The sequence below is a fragment of the Neovison vison genome, chromosome 2, assembly GCF_020171115.1.
Source record: "Neovison vison isolate M4711 chromosome 2, ASM_NN_V1, whole genome shotgun sequence".
NCBI classification, from domain to species: Eukaryota; Metazoa; Chordata; class Mammalia; order Carnivora; family Mustelidae; genus Neogale; species Neogale vison.
Genome location: NC_058092.1, coordinates 166,884,965 through 166,911,972, shown reverse-complemented (window position 1 = coordinate 166,911,972; position 27,008 = coordinate 166,884,965). Strand labels below are relative to the sequence as shown.

The following is a 27,008-nucleotide window of genomic DNA, read 5'->3' as shown; positions in this document are numbered from 1 at the left end:
TTGTGGGCAACAGCCCAGCAGAACAGCATTCCTGGTTTTTAACCATGAGATGCCAGTAGCTCCCCCATCTATCCGCATTCCCACTATGATAACCACAAACATTTCCTGGTATTGTCAAATGTCTGTGGCTGGACCGATCATGACCAGTTGAGAACCACTGCCAGAAAGGAGTGGCAGTCAGTAGGACTTTACAAATCAGGTAAAATTCGAAGAAGTTAAGTCACTTGCCCAAATACACCCCCTCTCTCAATGACCTATCAACTTGGCAATTCTAGGACACCGCCATGAATCCTTGGGTTAAGACACTAATCATCACCTAGAAACTGATCCTGTTGTTTGCATGGCAACTCTCTGATCTTCTAGGCACTTCTGAACTTTCTTTCTCCCCAACTGATCTAGTCATTAATTCAGGCTTTTGTTTTCTCCTAGAAGGAAAAGGTGGCATTATAAATTCCAACTTAGAAATACACAATATGAAAATTTACCTGGGCATAAAATATTTTTGTATGGTGCCTGCCTCAGTTGTTTGTTTGTTTGTTTGTTTTTTCCAAAATAGTTTCTATCTTAATTGGCACAAGATTGATGAAACAATCCATCACTCTTACTAATTAGGTAGCTCACAGGCCATCCAACCAGTCTTATTTCCTTATTCACACATGTACAAAGCACTGAAAACATTCTTTTTATAGATGCATGATAGCAAGAAACCTAGCCATACACTGAAAATTAGAGGTAGAGTTGACACTTTGATTATCCGGCCCCAAATACTTTCCAATAGTCTTGAACTCCTCTGGAAGCTCCATGAGCTTGCTCAATGACCCAGTGGCGTGCAGACTTACACAGTGTAATAAACAGCATTTTTTCCTCTCACCCTATCATCCTTTCTCCATGTCTAAAAGAATACTAGATTTTCAGCTTAATACTCTAAACACAAACCCTTCATACAACTAGTCAACCACTGTATCTAAGTTGTGTTCCACCTCTCTTCAAACTGTTTCTCGACAACAAAAGAGGGAAGAATGGAACTGTCCCATGTAGTACACTACCATCTGTGTGCAGGCTGATTAGATGAGAAGGGAATATTGGAATGTCAGAGGATTAGAGTTACAAACCATACCTTCCATGACATACACCAGCGACCCCACATCTCCTTCTTTGATGATGCAACTGTCTTTGCCATACTCCACGGGGTACATACAATCCACAATCTCTTGGATCTGCGACAGCTCCAGGTTCTTCATAAAGTCATTGTCAAGGATTGCTTCCTTTATGAGATCCTTGGACCTAGGTAAAGAGAGAGAAGATTTATTGGCACATCAGACAACCGTTTTCATAGTTTGGGAAGTTCAGCAGAGCCGTACGGCATCCTGGCACACTACAATGCATTTTCTTCTTAGGCATCCAATCATTTTCTGAAAGACCTGAGGACAAAGTAATTCCATGGCCATCAGAAAGGCACTGAGAAATTCTGCTTTAAACAAAGTATCACTGAATGCATGTGTGACCAACCAAAAAGAAGCAAAAGCAAATCATCCCCTTTTTTTTTTTAGAATGTGTTTAAATCACAATGATTATGAGAAAACCAATGGACAAGCACTTTAAATTGATGTTTGCAACTTAGTTTAAGAATAAATGTGAAAAAGAGACAAGAGAATTTTATGGAATAGACACTACTATCCCGGTATTTCCATATTATAAAAGAACATCAGAATGTGTCATACTATACACCAGCACAGTAAAAAACAATTTGTTTACTTGTTTCTTCTGTGCCTCTTCCACTAGACCTCATGCCCTATGAGGGTGGGATCATTAGTTTTTTCTCTCCTCTATGCTAAATGTTTACAATAACACTAGTTACAGTATGGGTTTCAAGGATAATATTTTGACTGAAAAACGATAAAAACTGGATTCCTAATTAATGGTTTGAAAGAACTGGCAGAAATCTGATACTTCTTTATCCATACCTTACACATTTTCAGAGAAAATCTATTTCTCCAAGCGGCTCATAGTGAGCTAACCGGGCAGATAAAACCATTGAATGGAATGTTTTTCAACATGACGGGATTTAGACATGGATGAAACAGGCAGTTAGTGAGAAAGAGATTTACAAATTCTATAACTGGAATTCAGGAAAGTTTTGCAGAACTTAAAGATAGTGATAATTTGATTCTCAGGGGTAAGAAGTTCCAAATGACCTCCTAAGAGTACAAAAATTAAAGGGAAACCAAGAAATGTCTTATCAGGAGGAGCACAATCAGAGGGCAGTTGGGGATAAGATGAAAGCAAGATCTTAACAACACAGAGAGAAAGCAGAACATCTGGAATTGTATATTAAGAGTGTTAATTTGACAAGTATCTGACTACAAACTGGTCCTCACCCATATTTGCATCATAAGTGGTTCTCAAAGAAATGACCTGAGTAGTGAATACTGAGTAAAGGATTAGCCCTCCCCATTTCCAAGTGCCTTTTCTTCTGGACCTCAGTCCAACTGGACTACTGTCATCACACATTATGTTTTGTAATGCTTTTGGATTTAATAATAAAAAGGTATATAAAAAAATTGAAAATTCACCATTATGAAAACTATACTTAGAATGGACTGTTAGGATGCAATTAAAATTGTTTATGAAGAGTGTTAACAGTGTGGGGGAATTCTTTCACTATTTTTAAGTGAGAAAGTAGAATACAGAATTGTTTTTAGAGTAAGAGAATATTTTATATGAGAATGTAGAGATGAAAGAGAAATCTAGAAAAGTTAGAATAAAAAATAAAAAACCCAGCAGATCTCACTTCACATCTATTAGGATGACCATCATCAAAAAGACAAGCAGTAACAAGTGTCGGCGAGGGTGTGGACAAGAGGGAACCCTCATGCACTGTTGATGGGAATGGAAATTGGTGCAGCCACCATGGAAAGCGGTAGGCAGGTTTCTCAAAATTTTAAAAATAGATCTACCATATGATCCAGAAACTCCACTTCTGGGAATATTACCAAAAGAAACAAAAACATTAACTTGAAAAGATATCTGCACCCCCACGTTCACAGCCGCATTATTCACAACAGCTGAGACAGGGAAAACAACCTAAGTGTCCACTGGTGGATGGATGTGTGGTATATACACGTGTGCACGCACACACACACACACACACACACACACACGGGAATATAATTCTGCCATAAAAGAGGAAATCCTATCATTGGTGACAAACTGGATGAATTTGAAGGAATTACGCTGAGTGAAATAAATCCAAGAGAGAAAAACAAATAGTGTCTGATTTCACTTAAATGCGGAATCTTATTTTTTTAAAGATTTTCTTTATTTATTTGAGCTAGAGAGAAAGAGAAAGAGCATGAGAAGAGGGAGGGTCAGAAGGAGAAGCAGACTTCCCTCTGAGCAGGGAGCCCGCCGCAGGACTGGATTCTGGGACTCCCAGGATCATGACCTGAGCTGAAGGCAGTCGCTTAACCAACTGAGCCACTCAGGCGCCCATGTGGAATCTAATTTTAAAGAGATACACACACCAAACTCACAGAGCAGAGATGAGGTTTATAGTTACCAGAGGTGGGGGGTTGGAGAAGAAGGAATTGGAGGAAGGCTATCAAAATGCACAGACTGGCAGTTAGAAGCTAAGTAAGTACAGGGACATGAAGGACAGCAAGATGATTGCTGTTAACACCGCTCTGTGATACAGAGAGAGAGTTGCTGGGGAAAATGTTTCACTTTTTGGTGTATCTATAGGAGATGATGGTTGTTTAGTAAAACTGTTTTTTAAAAAATTTATTTATTGATTGATTTGACAGACAGAGATCACAAGTAGGCAGAGAGGCAGGCAGAGAGAGAGGAGGAAGCAGGCTCCCCATGGAGCAGAGAGCCTGACTCGGGGCTCAATCCCAGGACCCTGGGATCAAGACCTGAAGCTGAAGGCAGAGGCTTTAATTCACTGAGCTACCCAGGTGCCCCAAAACTTACTGTTTTTTAAATAGAAACTTTTATTTCAATATTATTATTGGAACAATAATAATTTATTATTTCACAATAAATGTAAATCAGACCACCATGCTGCGTGCCTTAAACTCATATAGTGATACATATTAATGGTGTCTCAATAAAACTGGAAAAAAATTACCAGCTCGACAGAATTATACGTGAAGACCTGTGCAAACAGAATGTGACTCTCAGTAAATGGCAGCTGAAGAAGGTGGTAATAATATTAACAGCAGTAATAAAACGGGTAGTAAGAGAGTATGTAATCATGACCTGTAAAAATTTTAGAAGGAACTATACAAAATGTTGGCATGAGTTGCCTTGGGTGATGGAATTATAGGGGCTCCTGCGTGTCTCAATCAGTTAAGTGTCTGACTCTTGGTTTCAGCTCAGGTCGTGATCTCATGGCTCGTGAGATCAAGCCCCATTTCAGACTCTGTGCTAAGTGTGGAGCCTGCTTGAGATTCTCTCTCTCCTTCTTCCTTTTCCCCTCCCCCCATTTGCACCCATGCATGTGCTCACTCTCTCTCTCTCAAAATAAATAAATAAACAGAACTATATATATATATTTTTTTCTTTCTACTTTCTCAGTTCATAAAATTTTTGAGAATGGGCATGCTCTTTTACATGGAAAAATCTTTCATTTTAAACGTAGTTTATAAAAAGCAACTGCTATTAAGAGAAACAGAAAATAACCTCATTTAATTCTCATTTTAATAATGACATATTTAATATTGGTTAGCTATTATTGGCATATTCAGCACTATTTTTTTTCAACAGGTTCTTACTCATATGGTCTGTGTTTAAATACTAATGGTAGGAACTTTCACTTAATAAAGAGGCAGCCCAGTCATTAGGGACCTCAGAATAGACTGTTTTAAAAGTGAGACTTTTACTTTGGTCTGACAGGGTTCTTAGCTGTTTGGTTAATTTCAGCTTGTCAGAACTCCATTTCTCCTGAGGCACAGAGCTGTTTCTTTTGAGTCTTTGAGAACTCTGTCCCCATCTATGATTTTCATGAAATTTCCTTTCTTAATTCTCTTCACCATCTCTGAACTCTAGAATGACAGTAGATCTCTTGTCCTAGGATCATGTTTCTGAACATCAGGACATACAGCCCTGACCTTTGGGAACTTAATTTTAATCACAATAGTATAAATATCCTCTTCACTAAAAATTCCTTTGTTTTCTTTGCATTGAAGAATGAGGTCATCAATACGTTCAAATTTTCCATTCCCTTTTCCTTTTTTTAAGAAGATTTTATCTATTTGTCAGAGGGAGAGACAGCACAAGCACAAGGAGCGGCAGAGGGAGGGGGAGAAGCAGGTTCCTCACTGAGCAGGGAGCCCAATGAGGGATCATGACCTGAGCTGAAGGCAAACGCTTAACTGACTGAGCTACCCAGGCATCCCACGTTCATATTTTCTAATATACAAAAGCCTGGATGCTATCAGTGCCAGAATCCCAACTTGTTTAGCTACAGATGGTATCTTATTCTTTGGGAAATACTAATAGTGCTCCAATAAAAATCTAAGCCCTAGAAATGCCACCAGCTTAGAAGTAAAGGCTTATTCCCAAAAATAAATAAATAAAGATTCACTCAGTCAAGGATGACTGAAGAAAACTGCTTTCTCTTTTCTCATAAGTGGCACTATTATCTTGTTTCACAGAGACATCAGAAAAGGTGAAAAGCAAGGTGGTCTACCACCATCTCTCAGAACCATTCAGATTTTTCAAATGCTTGCCACGAAGTCAGTGGGGAAGGGGAACTTCAAGAGGCTCTTGCTTCTCACATGACTTTTTAAATGCAAGACACTCAGTCTCAAGTCTCTGAAGAAACACACAGAAGATGTTCATCTATGAGTTTGCGTCATGTTAAAACACACCAAGACATAGACGACCCACGTCTTATCATTTATCCCATCACATGAGTATTGTCCAATAACACATTTGCCTCTAAAATATCACAAATGATCCGTCTCGTGTCCTATGAAGCGTAACTCGAAGATATTCTTGTTGAGGAATCTTTAATACCCTGCCTCTTCGTGCAATTTTCCTTTCAGTGCTTTCTAGCCAAAAGCGTGACACTTTAGGTCAGCTCTCACTAGTCTCCACCTGCTCCAACCTATGGACCATAATCCATCAGAGCCTCTACCTCACAATCCTATGAATGTTTTCCTACACCTGAAGAAAGAACCGATGATGCTCACTGTCACTAAAACATGATGGTGCACGTGAGACCTGTGAGCTCTGTTATCAGCATGGGAGCTGTGGAAAGCTGCTATCGCAAGTTCCAGAAGGTGGCTATCTCCTCTCCGAGTCCATATTTTAGCAACACACTGCCTGAATGCAGCAGCCCGACCTGGGGCTGTCAGAAGCAAATACAAAGCTCTCAATTTCTGATCGTTCCTGTCTGCTTCTATGTATAAACAATCTCTTGAATTTTTTTTTTCTTCCACGCTCCAAATGTGTGGCTTTCAAAGTACAAACACCCTAAAAGGAACCAAGTTATTTTGAATTAGCCCTTTTGATTTGTCATCATCAATTTGTCAGCCTCTAAAATATTGGCGATATATAATGGTGGGCTGGTAAACTGGCTTTCCAGAAGGGGGAGAAAAAAAAAAAAACACAAAAAACCCTGGTTGGTAGCATTTGCCAATTTCTATGGTATAAACACTCCCACCATAGCTGATTTCAAGCTACTAATGTAAAGTCAACCTGCTTTCAAAATTCCTGAAAATTTAACAAGCAGTTCCTCTATGAGCCAGTAAGAGTTGGCTCTAACACATGGCTGGAGATAGATTATTTTTCTAACACCCTGAGAATTTAATGTGCCTTAATATATAAGTGTAGAAACCAACATGACAATCCTTTCCTTCTTTTGAAATTTCATCAGGTGGTATAATATCCCCCAGCTCATGTAATGCCACAATTTCCAGCCATAGGTCTTCTAAAATTTCAAGTTTCAGAAGATGAACTGGGAAGTCCATGTCCCCATTTACTTATTGCAGATTCCTGAATAAACACAAAGAGCATTCGATAGAAACTGTCTTTCTACACAATCTTCGGTAACAATGGGTAATCTTAAGGAAGTATAGGGAAATGTACACCCACCTCTCTAACAAGAAAGCCAGCTGTATTCACTATCAATACACACAGCCTCTGTTTTCTCAACATTAACCAAAGGATATTGTACATTGTGGTTACCTAGAGTAGGTCAGCAAGAGCTAGCCTTATCTTGAAGAGCAGGGAAGGTTGTTTCAGGCAAGGCAAGGGGTTGGAGGGTAGGAAAGGGTCATGAAGGCTTCTCTGAACTCGGGACTACATGGTAGTAAGAGCTAACCATGTAAAGATTAAGGAGAAGAGCATTCAAAGTCAAAGAAAAAACACATACAAAGGGGAAGGGGTTGGAATGAGCTTGATCTGTCCAAAGACTCAAAAGAAGACCTCTGTGGCTGAAGGACAGACTGCACAAGAAGCAAAGGGACAGGGGATGAGATTTCAAGTGGGCAGAGGGTGAGTGTCCTAGCTTCTTGAAGGCTGGGAGAGACCCTCGGTGTTTTCCAAAGCCTCAGGAACTCAGTGAAGGAGGAGAAGGGGTGTGCTTTGACAGGTGAGAGATCAGACATAAAAAATATAAGTAACATAAATGTAGGTTAAAATATTACTGAATTCATGGAGGTTTTCTGCCATGTGTTTCACTGATGAATGGATGCTAAAGCTATAACTTACTACTATGTTAATAGGGAGAACCCCTGTCTCATAAATCCCACATTTTTCTTGGATTTTGAGTCACTGACTCTCAGGCAACTTTTGCATATTAAGAAAGAATAAGGTCTCTTCTCTGATGTCAGGATATCTTCCAAGGCCAAAAATTTTCTGTCCATTGACAGCCTCTATCCCCTGAGGAAGGCACACCATGCAATAGCAAATATGACCGAGCCCAAACAGGGGAAATTAATATCTGGTCTCTCCCTTTGAGAAAGACTTCCAGACACTTAAAAAAAAATCATTAAAGCTACTAAATAATCACTAATAGTGAAAATCACCCAAAGCACTTGCAAAATGTCATATAAAAATACTGCAGGCAAGATGGCAGAGGAGTAGTGGACTGAAATGACATCAGGTCCCAGGAGTTCAGCTAGAGAGTTATCAAACCATTCTGAAAACCCACAAACTCAACAGGAGATCGAAGAGAAGAGTAGCAATTCTAGGAACAGAAAATCAACCACTTTCTGAAACATAGGACGTGCGGAAAAGTGAATCCAAGCAACAGGAAGATGGGGTAAGGCTGGCTCCTGGCAAGCGGCAGAGCAGTGGAGCACAAAATCAGAAATTTTAGAAGCTGCTCCACTGAGGGACACCACTCCAGAGGCTAAGAAGGGGTGTAGCCCTCACGGGGACATCGTGGTCTTAGGTCCCACGGGGTCGCAGAAGGATCAGGCTGTCTGAGTGTAGCAGAGCTCGTAGGTATCAGAGCGGGGAAGCTGAGTGCAGAGACGGAGCCGAGGAGTGAGCCCTCAGCTTGGGGTCACTGTAAAGTGTGATTTGCGGCACAGTCGGGCCACTGCTCTTGAACAGGGACCTCGCAAGTAGCACATCCGCAGAGACTTACCTTCCTCCTCTGGAGGCAGGAATCTGCTGGGTTTGGAGTCTCCAAATGGGGCTGTGCACCAGAGACAGAAATGCTCAGTCACAGGCCAAGTGCGAACAGAGTGTGGCCAGAGACCAGGAAGACGGGAGGGACTGACTGCTTCTCTCTGAGGGCGCCCTGAGGAGTGAGGCCCCAAGCTCTCGGCTCCTCCAGGCTGGATGTTGGGAGGCCGCCATTTTCATTCCCATCCTCCGGAATTCTACGGAAAGTGTTCAAGGAACAAAAGCTCCCGAGAGCAAACCCGAGCAGATTCTTTAGCCTGGCCCCTGGCAAGGACGGGGCAATTCCATTTCCGGCAAAGACATTTGAGAATCACTGCAACAGGCCCCTCCCTCAGAAGATTAGCAAGAACACGCAGCCAAGACCAAGCTCACAGATCAAGGAGAAGGGTGGAACTCCAGAGATAGGGGGAAGCAATACCTGGAGTTCATGTCTTTCTCCCCATGATCCTTTAATCTTGCAAAGTTGAATTAAATTTTTAAATTTTTTTTTCTTCTTCTATTTTTTTAACTTTTTCTCTTTCCTCTTTTAACCTTTTTTAACTAGTTTATCGTAACAATACCTTTCTAAAAAAATAACCTTTTTAAACCTTCATTAATGATCATATTTTATCATTATCAAATAATTGATAAAATATCAATTATTTGATTAAAAATATCATTACCAAAATAATCATATTTTATCATTCATTGTATTTAACTTTATTTTTTGTATATATATTGGGGGTTTTTTTCTAAAAAATTTTGGGACACAATTTCTTCTAATAGATCAAAATATACCCTAAATCTAGCACAAGGCCTTTTTCTAGTCTCCAGCCCTAGCACATTCTCTCCCCCCAACCCATTTCTTTTTCTTCTTTCTTTTTTCAACAAACTTATCTTAACAATTCCTTTTTTTTAAATTTTTGAATTTTCATCTTTACAGTCATATTCCATCCCTTCATTGTATTTACCTTTATTTTTCATATATATATACATATATGTATATATATATATTTTTTTTTCTTTCTTTAAAATTTTTGGAGGAAGTTTCTTCTAAGAGAGCAAAATGCACCCAAAATCAAGTGGGTGGCTCTGTTCTATTCACCAGTCTAATATATATATATATGTATACATAGATATATATTTTAATTTCTTTTTACCCCCTTACTTCTTCCCCTGGTTTGGGGTCTCCTCTGATTTTGTTTCTGTACATTTTTCTGGGGTCTTTGCCACCCTTTTAGTATTTTATTCTCTCATTCATATATTCTTACCTGGATAAATGACAAGGCAGAAAAACTCACCACAAAAAAAAGAACAAGAGGCAGTACCAACAGCTAGGGACCTAAGCAATACAGACATTGGTAATATGTCAGATTTAGGTTCAGAATGATGATTCTAAAGGTGCTAGCTGGGCTCAGAAAAGGCATGGAGAATATTAGAGAAACCCTGTCTGGGGAAATAAAGTCCCTTTCTGGAGAAATGAAAGAACTAAAACCTAACCAAGCTGAAATTAATAAAGGAATTAATGAGGTGCATTAAAAAATGGAGGTCCTTGCTGCTAGGAAAAATGAGGCAGAAGAGAGAATTCATGATATAGAAGACCAAATGACAGAGAAGAAAGAAGCTGAGCAAAAGAGAGACGAAGAACTACTGGACCACGAGGGGAGAATTCGAGACATAAGTGACACCATAAGATGAAACAACATTAGAATAATTGGAATAATTGGAATTCCAGAAGAAGAAGAAAGGGGGAGGGCAGAAGATATATTGGAGCAAATTATAATAGAGAACTCCCCTAATATGGCAAAGGGAAAAAGCATCAAAATCCAGGAGGCAAAGAGAACCCCCCTCAAAATCAATAAAAAATAGGTCCACACGCCATCATCTAATACTAAAACTTACTAGTCTTAGTGACAAAGAGAAAATCCTGAAAGCAGCTCAGGACAAGAAGTCTGTAATACACAATGGTAGAAATATTAGATTGGCAGAAGAATTATCCACAGAGACCTGGCAGGCCAGAAAGATATTCATGATATATTCAGAGAACTAAATGAGAAAAATACGCAGCCAAGAATACTCTATTCCGCTAGGCTATCATTGAAAATAGAAGGAGATAAAAAGTTTCCAGGACAAACAAAAATTAAAAGAATTTGCAAACACAAAACGAACCCAACAGGAAATATTGAAAGGGGTCCTCTAAGCAAAAAGAGAGCCTAAAAGTAGTAGACCAGAAAGGAACAATATACAATATACAGTAACAGTCACCTTACAGACAATACAATGACATTAAATTCGTATCTTTCAATAGTTACCCTGAATGTAAATGGGCTAAATGCTCCAGTCAAAAGACACAGGGTATCAGAATGAATAAAAAACCAAAAACCCATTGATATGCTATCTGCAAGACACTCATTTTAGACCCAAAGACACCACCAGATTGAAAGTGACTGGGTAGAAAATGATATATCATGGTAATGGACATCAAAAGAAACCAGGGGTGGCAATCTTTTTATCAGACAAATCAGACTTTAACCTAAATACTGTAATAAGACATGAGGAAGGACACTATATCATACTCAAAGGGTCTGTCCAACAAGAAGACCTAACAATTTTAGATATCTACGCCCCTAACATGGGAGCAGCCAACTATATAAATCAATTAATAACAAAATCAAAGAAACACATCGACAATAATACAATAATAGTAGGGGACTTTAACACCCCTCACCCTGAAATGGACAGATCATCCAAGCAAAAGATCAACAAGGAAAGAAAGGCCTTAAATGACACACTGGGCCAGATGGACATGGCAAACATATTCAGAACATTCCATCCAAAAGCAATAGAATACACATTCTTCTCTAGTGCACACAGAACATCTCCAGAATAGATCACATCCTGGGTCACAAATCAGGTCTCAACCAATACCATAAGACTGTGATCATTCCCTACATATTTTCAGACCACAATGCTCTGAAGCCAGAACTCAATCACAAGAGGAAAGCTGGAAAGAACTTAAATACATGGAGACTAAAGAGCATCCTACAAAGAATGAAAGGTTCACCTAGGAAATTAAAGAAGAACTGAACAAAGTTCATGGAAACAAATGATAATGAACACATGACTGTTCAAAATCTGTGGGTAACAGCAAACATGGTACTGGGAGGAAAGTATATAGTGATACAAGCCTTTTTCAAGAAACAAGAAAGGTCTCAAGTACACAACCTAACCCTACACCTAAAGGAGCTGGAGAAAGAACAACAAAGAAAGCCTAAACCCAGCAGGAGAAGAGAAATAATAAAGATAAGAGCAGAAATCAATGAAACAGAAACCAAAAGAACAACAGAACAAATCAATGAAACTAGGAGCTGGTTCTTTGAAGGAATTAATAAGATTGATAAACCCCTGGCTAGACTTATCAAAACAAAAAGGGAAATGACCCAAATAAATAAAACCATGAATGATAGAGGAGAGGTCACAACTAACACCAAGGAAATACAATTAGAAGGACGTATTATGAGCAACTATACACCAGCAAATTTGACAATCTGGAAGAAAAGGATGCATTCCTAGAGACATATAAACTACCAGGAAGAAAAGAAAACCTGAAGAGACTCGTAACCAGTAAGGAGATTGAAGCAGTCATCAAAGATCTCCCAACAAACAAGAACTCAGGGCCAGACGGTTTCCTAGGGGAATTCTACCAAACATTTAAAGAAGAATTAATACCTATTCTCCTGAAATTGTTCCAAAAAACAGAAATGGAAGGAAAACCTCCAAACTCATTTTATGAGGCCAGCATTACCTTGATCCCAAAACCAGACAAAGACCCCATCAAAAAAGGAATTACAGACCAATATCCCTGATGAACATGATGCAAAAATTCTCACCAAAATACTAGCCAATAGGACCCAACAGTACATTAAAAGGATTATTTACCACGACTAGGTGGGATTTATTCCAGGGCTGCAAGGTTGGTTCAACATCCACAAATCAATCATTGTGATATAATACATTAATAAAAGAAAGAATAAAAACCATATGATACTCTCAATAGATGCTTAAAAAGCATTTCACAAAGTACAGCATCCTTTCTTGACCAAAACTCTTCAAGGTATAGGGATAGAAAGCATATCCCTCAATATCATCAAAGCCATCTACAAAAAATCCACATTTTTCATTGAGAATAAAAAATATTCTCAATGGGGAAGAACTGAGAGCTTTTCCCCTAAGGTCATGAACATGGCAGGGATGTCCACTATCACCACTGTTATTCAACATACTACTAGAAGTCTTAGCCTCGGCAATCAGACAATGAGAAGAAATAAAAGACATCTGAATCAGCAAAGAAGTCAAAATCTCACTCTTTGCAGAGGATATGGTAGTTTATGTGGAAATCCAAAAGACTCCACTCCAGAACTCCTCATATAAGAATTCAGTAAAGTGTCAGGATATAAAAATCAATGCACAGAAATCAGTTGCATTTCTATATACCAACAGCAAGACAGAAGAAAGAGAAATTAAAGAGTCTATCCCATTTATAATTGCTCCTCAAACCATAAGATACCTAGGAATAAACCTAACCAAAGAGGCAAAGAATCTGTACTCAGAAAACTATAAAGTACTCAGGAAAGAAATTGAGGAAGACACAAAGAAACGAGAAACTGTCCCATGCTCATGGATTAGAACAAATATTGTGAAAATGTCTATGGTTCCTAAAGCAATCTACACATTTAATGCAGTCCCTATCAAAATACCATCAAATTTTTTTTCAAAGAAATGGAACAAATAATCCTAAAATGTATATGGAACCAGAAAAGATCTCAAATAGCCAGAGGAATGTTGAGAAAGAAACCCAAAGTTGGTGGCATCACAATTCCAGACTTCAAGCTCTATTACAAAGCTGTAATCATCAAAGACAGTAGGGTACTGGCACAAATACAGACACATAGATTAATGGAACAGAATAGGAAGCCCAGAAATGGACCCTCAATGCTATGGTCAACTAATCTTTGACAAAGCAGGAAAGAATGTCCAATGGAAAAAGGACAGTCTCTTCTATAAATGGTGTTGGGAAAATTGGACAGTCACATGCAGAAAAATGAAACTGACCATTTTTACATGACACACAAAATAGACTCAAAATGGATGAAAGACCTCAATGCAAGACAGGAAGCCATAAAAATCCTTGAGAAGAACACAGGAAGCAACCTTTTTGACCTCAGCCACAGCAAATTCTTCCTAGAAACATCCCAAAGGCACGGGAAGCAAGGGCAAAATGAACTATTGGGTATTCATCAAGATCAAAAGCTTTTGCACTGTAAAGGAAACAGTCCACAAAACCAAAGACAAGTGACAGAATGGGAGAAGATATCTGCAAACGACATATCAGATAAAGGACTAGTATTCAAAATCTAAAAAGACCTTATCAAACTCAATGCCCAAAGAACAAATAATCCAATCAAGAAATGGGCAGAAGACATGAACAAACATTTCTGCAAAGAACACATCCAAATGGCCAAGGGGCATATGAAAAAGTGTTCCACAGAGCGCCTGGGTGCCTCAGTGGGTTGGGCCGCTGCCTTCGGCTCGGATCATGATCTCGGGGTCCTGGGATCGAGCCCCGCGTCGGGCTCTCTGCTCAGCAGGGAGCCTGCTTCCTCCTCTCTCTCTGCCTGCCTCTGCCTACTTGTGATCTCTGTCTGTCAAATAAATAAATAAAATCTTTAAAAAAAAAAAGTGTTCCACATTTGGATGCCTTGGTGTTTCAGTCAGTTAAGTGTCTGCCTTTGGTTCAGGTCATAATCCCAGGGTCCTGGGATCAAGTCCCACATCGGGCTCCTTGTTCATTGGAGAGTCTGCTTCTCCATCTACCTGCTCTGCTTATCACTCCCCTGCATGCAGTCTCTGACAAATAAATAAAAATAAAATCTTTAAAAAAAAAAAGAAAGTACTCCACATTACTCGGAATCAGGGAACTACAAATCAAAACCACAGTGAGATACCACCTCATACCAGTTAGAATGGCCAAAATTAACCAGTCAAGATCAACAGATGTTGGCAAGGATACAAAGAAAAGGGAACCCTCCTACACTGCTGGTGGGAATGCAGGCTGGTGCAGCCACTCTGGAAAACAGCATGGAGGTTCCTCAAAGATTTGAAAATAGAGCTACCCTATGACCCAGCAATCACACTACTGGGTATTTACCCTAAAGATACAAATGTAGTGATCCAAAGGGGCACATGCCCCCCAATGTTTATAGCAGCAATGTCCACAACAGCCAAACTATGTAAAGAACCTAGATGTCCATCCACAGATGAATGGATAAAGAAGATGTGGTGTGTATACATACAATGGGATACTATGTAGCCATCAAAGAAATGAAATCTTGCCATTTCCAACAACTTGGATGGAAATAGAGGGTATTATGCTGAGTGAAATAAGTCAATCAGAGAAAGACAATTATCATACGATCTCTCTGATATGAGAGGCAGAGTGGGAGTTTGGGAGGTAGGGGAGGAAAAAATGAAACAAGATGGGATCAGGAGGGAGACAAACCATAAGAGACTCTTAATCTCACAAAACAAACTGAGGGTTGCTGGGGGGAGGAGGGGTATGGGGAGGGTGGTTGGGTTATGGACAATGGCAAGGGTATGTGAAATGGTGAGTGCTATGAACTGTGTAAGCCTGAGGATTCACAGACCTGTACCCCTGGGGCAAATAATACATTATATGATAATAAAAATAATTAATAATTTAAAAAAAACTCTTGCAATCAGCTTCTTGGCTACAAAAGCAAAAACAAGACTCACAATATCATTAGCTCTCAGCAGTCAGTTCTAGGCTCATGCATCAGGAGAAGCGTTTTAAATTTTATTTAAATTTTTAAATATATTTTAAACTTTAAATTTATTTTAGCAGTTTAAATATTTTAAATGCAGTTTCAAAGCCCCCCCGCCACCTCTAGTATTGTCTGTAGTGGCCCGTCAGAAGTCCAACCCCCCCGTAGATGGTTTATTCAGATAAAGACATTGCAAGGCCCCTTAAGAGTTGCTAATGTCAGGAGTCACCACAATAGGGTAACTTCCCCCAGATGCTATGAAATATTGGGGAGTCCCTTGTAAGCAAGACAAATTCTAGAAGTGGTCCTCTTGCTGCCCCAATGGTTACAATTCTGTCCAAACAGTGGGTACTATTTCTTGTGTGACGGCTTTCCTGAACGAGCTCTGTAGATAGTAGCTGGCGGAGAACAAAGAAATATCAATCAGCCCCCATTCCTTATTTTTTTTTTAATCAGTCCCAATTTCTGAAAAATAACATTTAATCCTGCCAAGCTCCTGACCAACTGAGAGATTTCCTCAAAACTGAAAATCAGCTTTCAACAAGTTTCAGGCTGTATTTTCACATCAACCAATTATGCTGCGGTTCTTCCCATCTTGCAGCAAAAACGGTCACGAAGAAATCAAAACGATTTGCAGCATTCAGAATGAAAATCAGCATCTGATACAAAACATGGGAATCGCTGGGCCAAAATATGCGACAGCAACATAGTTCCAATGAATGTTTTATCTATTAATTATCTAGTAATCTTTTGTCTATTACATGCATTGCAAATAATTTCCGGTTGCTTTTCCCTTCTAATATTTACCCTATGGTTCTAAAATAGATGAATATCTAAATGCAATTGAGATATTTTAACTGTAAAGAAAAAACAACAGTTGGGACAAGGAGAAGATCATTAACCCATAATATCTGTGTATCCAACTATCCCATAAGCCTTCTCCTTGTTTAACTAATACTCTGTGCTCATTCCAACTAACTAGCAACAGTATGAAGTAGCTGTTGAAATCACTGCTGCGATGTTAACAGATGGAGCAGACTTGGACTAATTAAAGGAAAAGGAAATTATTGTTCTTTGTACGTGTTCACCAGCTTCCGAAAAGTCAATGTGAAAGCCTTCCATTCAACTATTCAAGTCATTCAGCCCTCTAGACACGCATTTTACAGCCACTTCGCACCAGCAAGCCTCACTTAAAATAGAACAGTGTCCAAAAGAGCCCAGATCAAACTCCTATCCTCTGAACTTCTCTTTCATATTGTGGAAGTAGAAAAGCGGGGTTTCACAGAAGTACCGTCAAGTGCTTTCCATGTGATTAAGTCAGACCATCCGTGTTACATTACAGAGTGTAAGAACCATGTGGCCTGGTCTACTGTGAATTCACTCTATTTTTAAAGTTTCAATATCTAAATGGCAAAACAGGGCAATGATTGGGAAGAAAACATCTGACACACATTAACATGCCCGATTGCCATTCAACATTTTGAAGCAACAGTTTATCTCTCAAGACACTCAGAAAATTGAGATCACTTAGAATGCAGTCGTTTCCAACAAGGTCAAGCTGACCACGCCAAGAACACTCATGCAGTTCCCCATCACCCAGGGTGACCCTGCCTCTGGGGCATAAATGGGGCACCATGATGTTCTGTCCAGCTCTTGAAAACCCAGTCATTGCTGTGTGTTTACACGCTGCCATTTCAAGGACTTCAATGGCTTGATTTTAATGATCAAAGAAATCATTTTAGAAAAATTTCCTGTCATTCAGGTACCTCTCAGATTTAAGCTCTGGGATAAATTGCCCTACATTTTAAATTACCTTCCATTTGTTTGAATTCAGCAGCAGGAAAATAACATGTTTCTCTATCAACTGCCCACCCCCCCCCTCCAAATATATGTATTTTCCCTTGGCTGGAAATTACAACTTGGGTCATTCATTATTTCCTCTAGGGATGCTTCCAGGAAATTTGAGCCAAATTTAACCTCATTACAGTGACCTGCAGGTCTTCAGGAGCAAATGCTCTATTTTGATGAACGTTGTTCCATTTCATCCCCAAACACCTTAGTTTGCATTAGGGCTTTAATACATTAGATGCTTTGAATCTGCCTGAAGGGAGATGATATGTATAATGAGAAACTCTTTAAGGACGCAAATGTAAAAACCAGATAATTCATGCTCCTGGTTGTAAAAACTTTGTGGTTTCCAAGCTTCTTAACCGAAGTGTAGAGAATGAATCAATAAGGACAACAGGAGATCAAAGTGGTAGTTATATTAACCGTTACCACCATCCATTCATCATATGGTTAATCCACTTTCCTCAGCGAGGAGCCCTAGCCCCCAGAAATCTCACAAGGACTTGCTGAGTTCGCCATGGGGAAACTGAGGTTCAGAGTAGCCATATACCAGTCCAATGTACCACAAGTGGTCCAGGACAGAGGAGAGTCACAATCTAAAGATAAACCCACCTCACTGCTCAGCCTCGCTCTCCTAAACTGTCTGACTTAACAAGCCCACAATACAAAATTGTATTGGTAATTTGAATAAATTATTCCAATTATAAAATCCAAAAGCAAACATTTTTTCTCACTTATCTCCACTTCTGCAAAAGTAAGAATGCTATGCTTGGATAATATGACCTTTTATCTGCAGAAAGCACTGCATGCTTTCAAAACAATTCCCCATCTAACATTTCATTCTATTATTGCCACAAACCTGTGCAGTAGGTAGAACAGATGTTACTATTATCCCGACGTGACAGATAAGAACACAAAGGCATGACGGGGTTAGACGCCTGCCAAGTCCATGGAAGAGATTAAAGTAGAACTCGGGTCTACTGACTTCCGCTTGAAATAAACATGCTTCCAATCTCCGTTCATTGCATAGACATTCATATTCTCGTGGTCTCTCTCTCTATGTCTTTGTTTCTCTTTGTGTCTTTCTCAGACCTTCAGTCACTGGGCAAAGACTCCATAAATCCATTGTACCAGTAGGGAACTGGGGTCATTTGACAATAATAGTATAGTATAAGAAAATTCTGTGATGGTTCATTTGGGGAGATTCCCTCTCTGACCTAATTCATCCTCCACATGAGAGAAGTTTGAACCTGTCTTGTGGCTCTGATGGGAAGATAACCATCTCTTGAATTCAGCAATGGAATTCAACTCATTTTGATTGTGTTCACACTTGTCCTCTCATTGGCCTCGAGGACATTCCCTTTCCCTCTTTCTCCTCCCCTTCCAAAAGCCTGCCTCTGATGGACTTCATATATAAATATGGAGGGCAAATGATTTGTATAAAAGTTTACTGTCAGTTTGGGTGAATATCTGTATTTGAATTCAAAATAAAAAGAGAACTCTCATTATACCTATAAAATAGAACTATAATATTCCCAAAAAGAATGCAAAATATCGCCATTTTGCTATTGGTGTAATTAATGACCAAAATACAGATATATTTCAGAGAAGTCTGAATATAACATAGTAAACATTAAATGCTTTCCGTATAAGTATTTTTACAGCAGAATTTTGAAATGCACATTTATAAACCCAACAAAACCTATTAATATCATGGTTTTTGCACTCTAATAAGTTAGCTATCTTAAATTTTTGCCAAAAAAAGCCAGTGGAGGGAGGGAGGGAAGGAGGGAAGGAAGAAGGGAAAGAGGAAGAAAAATGTGATTTTGTCACTTGAATCCACTATCTGTTTATCCCCTTGTACCATACTGTCCTTTTGAAGTTTGTCCCTTTCAGTGGTAAATACTGAATGTTTATTATATTTCCAATGCAACAATTCTAGGCTCAAATTCTATCACTGCAGATAAATACAGACAAAAGTGATAGATGGGCTTAAAACACAGCCATAATTATCCACAAAATGATCGAAAAAGTGACCTAGAGTAGCTGCTGACACGAGCACAGTATTTATGGAACAAAGTCATACCTACAAATCTGAAAACCATTCCCAAAAATGTGTCCCTCGTGAAATAAGGTCACAATCATCAGTGAGCGAAGGACAAGAAGAAACAGGGAAGCCATAAAGAAATTTAGGCAGGCCATGAAGCCAAGGAGGTTGAGTGTAATAAATAAATACAGAAGACAGAGGGTTCATAACGCAAAGTACACTGGAATTGCAAACAATATGTGAGTGGTTATCTGATCTAAAACTGACTGAATGATGCCAGCCTGTCAAAGGAGGGGGGACTCAGGTTTTGCCAGGCCAAGGTTTTAGAAGTCCGAAACAGGCTATAGAAGGGAGGAGAGCAGGCTGCTAAGCTTATGGAGTAGTGAGTGAAAGTGGCATCTAGAGACACCTAGACACCTAGCTAAAGGAATGAATCCAAAGGGTAGAACCAGAGCCAGAGACTCTGACGCTTGAGCCTGAGGCTCAAGTTAGATCGAACACGAGGATTCAGGGGTCAGACATGAGTTGCAACCACTCTTGGGGCAGTGGTTGCCTTGATTTCAAGGGACTCCTTTATGGACCAGTAGGGTCATGATACCCACAGGTGGGACTAGGTAACTAAAGATGCAGGGGTTGCTGGACAAACATTCTGCACACAGCCCCTCCCAGTTTCTACTTCTTTGTCAGTCTCTGGAATGACGAGAAGATGAACTGGCAAAAGGGACTTGAAGAGGGGGAGAATCCATGAGGACACTAACTTTCCTCATGGCAGAGTCCCAGTACAAGGAGAGTTGCCAAGAAGAAATTCCTGGGAGCATTCTTATTTGAGGTGCTTTGGGACATGTTGTCTCATCTTATCATCCCAATAAAAACTTCCAGAAACAAATCAATCCTGCAACTTAGCAAGATGGTTGATGTCACGTTTCATTTCCATCCCACAGTGCTACTTCAAGACTCTTAAGTTTATCAGTCAGTCTTACACAGTAATCTGTAGTTACCTGTCCCTTAGATCCATCCATCCATCCATCCATCCATCCATCCATCCAAGCATGTCTTGAGTGCCTCAATATGGCACTGGGTGCACGCAATGGGTGAAACAAAGTCCTTATCCTCTAAGAGTTACAATTCTAGTAGGAGAGGAAACATGACACAGAGGTCAACAAACAAATAATATTGTTAAAACAGAGAAAGTGTTTGGAAGGTTACAAAATGGGTGCTGAATGCAAACTCAATAGGAAGACTTCTTTGGGTTCTGAAATAAGGATCTTTTTAAAAAATGTAATAATCAGGCTACGATTTAAGGATCAGATGCATCCCTCCCCCCATAGGAGAAGGGCAGTCCAGGCAGGGATAACAGAATGTTTTCTGTGTCAAGTTTGGAGAAGAGGGGAGGGTAGAAAATTTTGATCAAGAGAAAAATGGCTGGAGGTGAATCTGAGGACATAAGTGGGACTGCTTCACACGGGGCCTTGAAGACTGAGAAAACTGGATTCTGGATGAATGAAAAGCAACTAATAAAGCAAAACAAGGATAGTGAATGACAGGGTCTGGTTTATATTTTTAAAAGATCACTTAGGATTGCAGTGAATGATCTAAAACAACTGCAAGTAGGAGAGAGGCAGGAAAGCTCAGGAAGGTGTTACTGCAGTATTTTCAAGCAAGATATAGTGAAGACTGAGGTTAGGAAGGGGACAGCAGAATCAGGCAGAAGTGTAAATAAACCCAAAGTATACTTTGCAAGTAGAAGCTGTGGGACTTACTGCAGGCCCAATGAGGGGAAAGGTAGGATTTTGTTACTATACTACTCAAAGCATGGGACAGATTCAGGGCAATCCCTGTCAAACAGCAAGATCAGGGCACCTGGGTGGCTCAGTGTGTTAAGCCTCTGCCTTCAGCTCAGGTCATGATCTCAGGATCCTGGGATCAAACCCCCCATCGGGCTCTCTGCTCAGCAGGAAGCCTTCTTCCCTCTCTCTCTCTCTGTCTGCCTCTCTGCCTACTGGTGATCTCTCTGTCAAATAAATAAATAAAATCTTTTAAAAAATCAAGATCATTTTTCACATAACTAGAACAAATGGTACTAACATTTATATGGAACCATAAAAGACCCCAAAGAGCTGAAGCAATCTTCAGAAATTAGAACAAAGCTGGAGGTATCATAATCCCAGATTTTAAAATATACCACAAAGATGTAGTAATAAAAACAAGAGGGGACTGGCACAAAGAAAGACACAAAGATCAATAGAGTAAAATAGAGTCCAAAAGTAAACTCACACTTTACATAGTCACAAAGGAGGCAAGAATATACAATGGTGAAAAGACAGTCTTTCCAACAAAATGGTGCAGGGAAAACCAGACAGCTACCTGCAAAAGAATGAAACTGGGCCCCATTTGCTCACACCACACACAAAAATAAACACAAAATGGATTAAAGACTAAATGTGAGACCTGAAATCATAAAACTCCTAGAAGAAAACATAGGCAATAATCTCTTTGACATCGGCCATAGAAACATTTTTATAGATAGGACTCCTGAGGTGAGGGAAACTAAAGCAAAAATAAACTATTAGGATGACATCAAAATAAAAAGCTTCTGTACAGCAAAGGAAACCATCAACAAAATGAAAAGGCAACTACTGAATGGAAGAATATATTTGAAAATTATGTATGATTTGACATGACCTGCCAAAGGGTTAGTCACTAGAATATATAAAGAACTTCTAAAGCTCAACACCAAATTATAATACTAATAAAAAATCCAATTAAAAATGGGCAGATGACCTGAACAGACATTTTTCTAAAGAAGACATATGGATGGCCAAGAGATATATGAAGAGATGCTCAACATCACTCATCATAAGGGAGATGCCGATCAAAACCATGAGATATCACCTCAAACCTCTTAGAATGACTAGAATCAAAAAGTCGAGAAATAACAAGTATTGGCCAAGATGTGGGAAAAAACAAACCCTCCCCTTGTGTACTATGGGTAGGAATGCAAACTGGTACAGCTAATGTAGAAAACAGAATGCAGGTTTCTCATAAAAATTAAAAATAGGAGTATGCTATGACCCACAATCACACTACAGGGTATTTATCCACAGAAAACAAAAACACTAAGTTGAGAAGATGTATGTACCTTGTCTTTACTGTATCATCATTTACAGTAGCCAAGATATGGAAGGAGCCCATGTCCACAGACTGATGAATGAATAAAAAATATGTGGTGTACACACACACACACACACACACAGAGAGAGAGGGGGGGGAATATTACTCAGTCATGAAAAGGATAAGATTTTGCCATTTGTGACAAAAATGGATGGACCTAGAGGGTATTACACTAAATGAAATAAGTCAGACAGAGAAATACAAAGACCATATGATCCCACTTATAGGTACAATCTAAAGAACAAAACAAACCAAAAACCCAAAACCAGAAACAGACCCATAAATACAGAAAAGAACTGTATGATGATTGCCAGAGGGAAGAGGTTGAGGGGATGGTCAAAATGGAGGGAGGGGAATGGGAGATACAGGCTTCAGTTATAGAATGAATAAGTCAGAGGGATGATGAAAGGCACAGCACGGGGAATCTAGTCAATGATGTGGTAATAGCACTATATGGTGACAGATGGTAGTAAGACTTGTGGGGAGCATGGCAGTAACAAAAGAAGTTACAGAGGACCCAAGCAGCCTGGGACTGGGGACCAGGGAGAGGAGCTCACAAGATGATGGAAAAAATACCAGAAAGAGGCAAGTATAGGTCAGGGACAGGAGGAAAAGGAAGTGTTTCAAGGAAAAGGAATGGCTAACTTTTCATTCTGATTCTTGCCGAAGGCACATTTTCCAATATGATTAGTTTTAAGTCACTGATCTTTGTAGCTCTGACATGATTTAATTCTTCATTATAAATGAATATTATGCTTTAGACTAGTAATAATAGGCACTGCTCTCCACTGTGCTAATTTTTTAAATCACTTTAAAGTACTTTTACCATGGCTCTATTCTTCATGAAGATCACTTTAAACACAAGGGTACCACGGCAACTGAAACCACCTGGAAACAGAATCACCTGAATGAAAGCCAGTAGGATTTATTACTATCACTGTTATGCTCCACGTCTGAAAACACACACACACAACACACAGCTACTGTATATTCTAAGCAGACGTTAAAGTTTGTTAAGTCTGCAAAGTTCAGAGTGGCAAGGGTACACGGAGAAGAGGTGGCATTATCTGTTTAAAAAGAAATCTTAAAGTCCGGAATTGTGATGCCACCAACTTTGGCTTTGTTTTTCAATATCCCTTTGGCTATTCGAGGTCTTTTCTGGTTCCATATAAATTTTAAAATTATTTGTTCCATTTCTTTGAAAAAGATGGATGGTACTTTGATAGGAATTGCATTAAATGTGTAGATTGCTTTAGGTAGTATAGACATTTTCACAATATTTATTCTTCCAATCCAGGAGCATGGAACATTTTTCCATTTCTTTGTGTCTTCCTCAATTTCTTTCATGAGTACTTTATAGTTTTCTGAGTATAGATTCTGTGCCTTTTTGGTTAGGTTTATTCCTAGGTATCTTATGGTTTGGGGTGCAATTGTAAATGGGATTGACTCCTTAATTTCTCTTTCTTCTGTCTTCTTGTTGGTGTAGAGAAATGCAACTGATTTCTGTGCATTGATCTTATATCCTGACACTTTACTGAATTCCTGTACAAGTTCTAGCAGTTTTGGAGTGGAGTCTTTTGGGTTTTCCACATAGAGTATCATATCATCTGCGAAGAGTGATAATTTGACTTCTTCTTTGCCGATTTGGATGCCTTTAATTTCCTTTTGTTGTCTGATTGCTGAGGCTAGGACTTCTAGTACTATGTTGAATAGCAGTGGTGATAATGGACATCCCTGCCGTGTTCCTGACCTTAGCGGAAAAGCTTTCAGTTTTTCTCCATTGAGAATGATATTTGCAGTGGGTTTTTCATAGATGGCTTTGATGATATTGAGGTATGTGCCCTCTATCCCTACACTTTGAAGGGTTTTGATCAGGAAGGGATGCTGTACTTTGTCAAATGCTTTTTCAGCATCTATTGAGAGTATCATATGGTTCTTGTTCTTTCTTTTATTGATGTGTTGTATCACATTGACTGATTTGCGGATGTTGAACCAACCTTGCAGCCCTGGGATAAATCCCACTTATTACAAAGCTGTCATCATCAAGACAGCATGGTACTGGCACAAAAACAGACACATAGACCAATGGAACAGAATAGAGAGCCCAGAAATAGACCCTCAACTCTATGGTCAACTAATCTTCGACAAAGCAGGAAAGAATGTCCAATGGAAAAAAGACAGCCTCTTCAATAAATGGTGTTGGGAAAATTGGACAGCCACGTGCAGAAAAATGAAATTGGACCATTTCCTTACACCACACACAAAAATAGATTCAAAATGGATTAAGGACATCAATGTGAGAAAGGAATCCATCAAAATCCTTGAGGAGAACACAGGCAGCAACCTCTTCGACCTCAGCCGCAGCAACATCTTCCTAGGAACATCGCCAAAGGCAAGGGAAGCAAGGGCAAAAATGAACTTTTGGGATTTCATCAAAATCAAAAGCTTTTGCACAGCAAAGGAAACAGTTAACAAAACCAAAAGACAACTGACAGAATGGGAGAAGATATTTGCAAACGACATATCAGATAAAGGACTAGTGTCCAAAATCTATAAAGAACTTAACAAACTCAACACCCAAAGAACAAATAATCCAATCAAGAAATGGGCAGAGGACATGAACAGACGTTTCTGCAAAGAAGACATCCAGATGGCCAACAGACACATGAAAAAGTGCTCCATATCACTCGGCATCAGGGAAATACAAATCAAAACCACAATGAGATATCACCTCACACCAGTCAGAATGGCTAAAAGCAACAAGTCAGGAAATGACAGATGCTGGCGAGGATGCGGAGAAAGGGGAACCCTCCTACACTGTTGATGGGAATGCAAGCTGGTGCAACCACTCTGGAAAACAGCATGGAGGTTCCTCAAAATGTTGAAAATAGAACTTCCCTATGACCCAGCAATTGCACTACTGGGAATTTACCCTAAAGATACAAACGTAGTGATCCAAAGGGGCACGTGCACCCGAATGTTTATAGCAGCAATGTCCACAATAGCCAAACTATGGAAAGAACCTAGATGTCCATCAACAGATGAATGGATGAAGAAGATGTGGTATATATACACAATGGAATACTATGCAGCCATCAAAAGAAACGAAATCTTGCCATTTGCGACAACATGGATGGAACTAGAGCGTATCACGCTTAGCGAAATAAGTCAAGCGGAGAAAGACAACTATCATATGATCTCCCTGATATGAGGGAGTGGTGATGCAACATGGGGGCTTAAGTGGGTAGGAGAAGAATCCATGAAACAAGATGGGATAGGGAGGGAGACAAACCATAAGTGACTCTTAATCTCACGAAACAAACTATGGGTTGCTGGGGGGAGGGGGGTTGGGAGAAGGGGGGTAGGGTTATGGACATTGGGGAGGGTATGTGCTTTTGGGTAAATTGGAAGGGGAGATGAACCATGAGAGACTATGGACTCTGAAAAACAATCTGAGGGGTTTGAAGTGGCGGGGGGGTGGGAGGTTGGGGTACCAGGTGGTGGGTATTATAGAGGGCACAGCTTGCATGGAGCACTGGGTGTGGTGAAAAAATAATGAATACTGTTTTTCTGAAAATAAATAAATTGGAAAAAAAAAAAAAAGAAATCTTAAACACTTGAAGAGCCTGGGTCCCTCCTCAATTATCAGAGCAAAACCAAAATCAGCATGAATTAAATCAAACTTCAACAGTCATCTTTGCAGTGCGAAGGAACCCTCGGTGTGCAGGGGATACACTTGTTAGCAGGCTGACAGCGTGAGCCCTGCAAGAACCTTGGTTTACAGATTGGATTCTCATACCAAGTTCCTGCAGACCAAGAGCCCTTATGCAGAAAGGCACCCTAGAGAGAAAAGGAAAGTGACTCAATATTAATCATATGTTGACTCATTTGACATCGTAGAAGCCTCATTACCCTCCCCTTCATTTATTTCCTGGGCTCAGAATTGTATCGTAAATGACACCATTCAGAGAAATGACTGCACGGTGAAGATCATTAAGATTTCTATACTGAATATAGAATTTAGGAGTTTTGAATGTCAGTAAAGCAAAGCTTGTGCTTGTAGTTAATAAAATGAAGATCTCATGTCGCTTTTGACTCTTGAAACTTTACTACCATGTTTATTCTTTATCTGTTACATTCACGGATAACTTTAGCCATCCAATCCAGCTTCCTAGCAACCTTAAATTCCTTTGAAAATATGGTGGAGGGTAAATATATAAGTAATATGTACACACTTTTTAAAAAAGATTCTATTTACTTATTTGTCAGAGAGAGAGAGAGAGAGCACAAGCAGGCGGAGCAGCGGGCAGAAGGAGAAGCAGGTTCTGCACTGAGCAAGGATCCCAGTACAGGACTTGATCACAGGACCCTGAGATCATGTCCTGAGCCAAAGACAGATTCTCAGCTGACTGAGCCATTCAGGCATCCCATCAGTGCACACTTTCAATGACATATATATAAAATTTATCTATTTTTTG

At 39.6% G+C, this 27,008-nt stretch overlaps 1 protein-coding gene across 2 annotated transcripts in view; it reads right to left on the bottom strand.

Moving 5' to 3' along the window:
- Positions 1-27,008, bottom strand: part of PRKG1 (protein kinase cGMP-dependent 1) — a 1,249,306-nt gene that overhangs the window by 1,078,917 nt on the left and 143,381 nt on the right. For both annotated transcript variants that reach the window (XM_044239523.1, XM_044239522.1), the window contains exon 2: positions 1,118-1,284. In XM_044239523.1, coding sequence (XP_044095458.1) covers positions 1,118-1,284 — 167 coding nt within the window. The remainder of the gene's footprint in view (positions 1-1,117; positions 1,285-27,008) is intronic.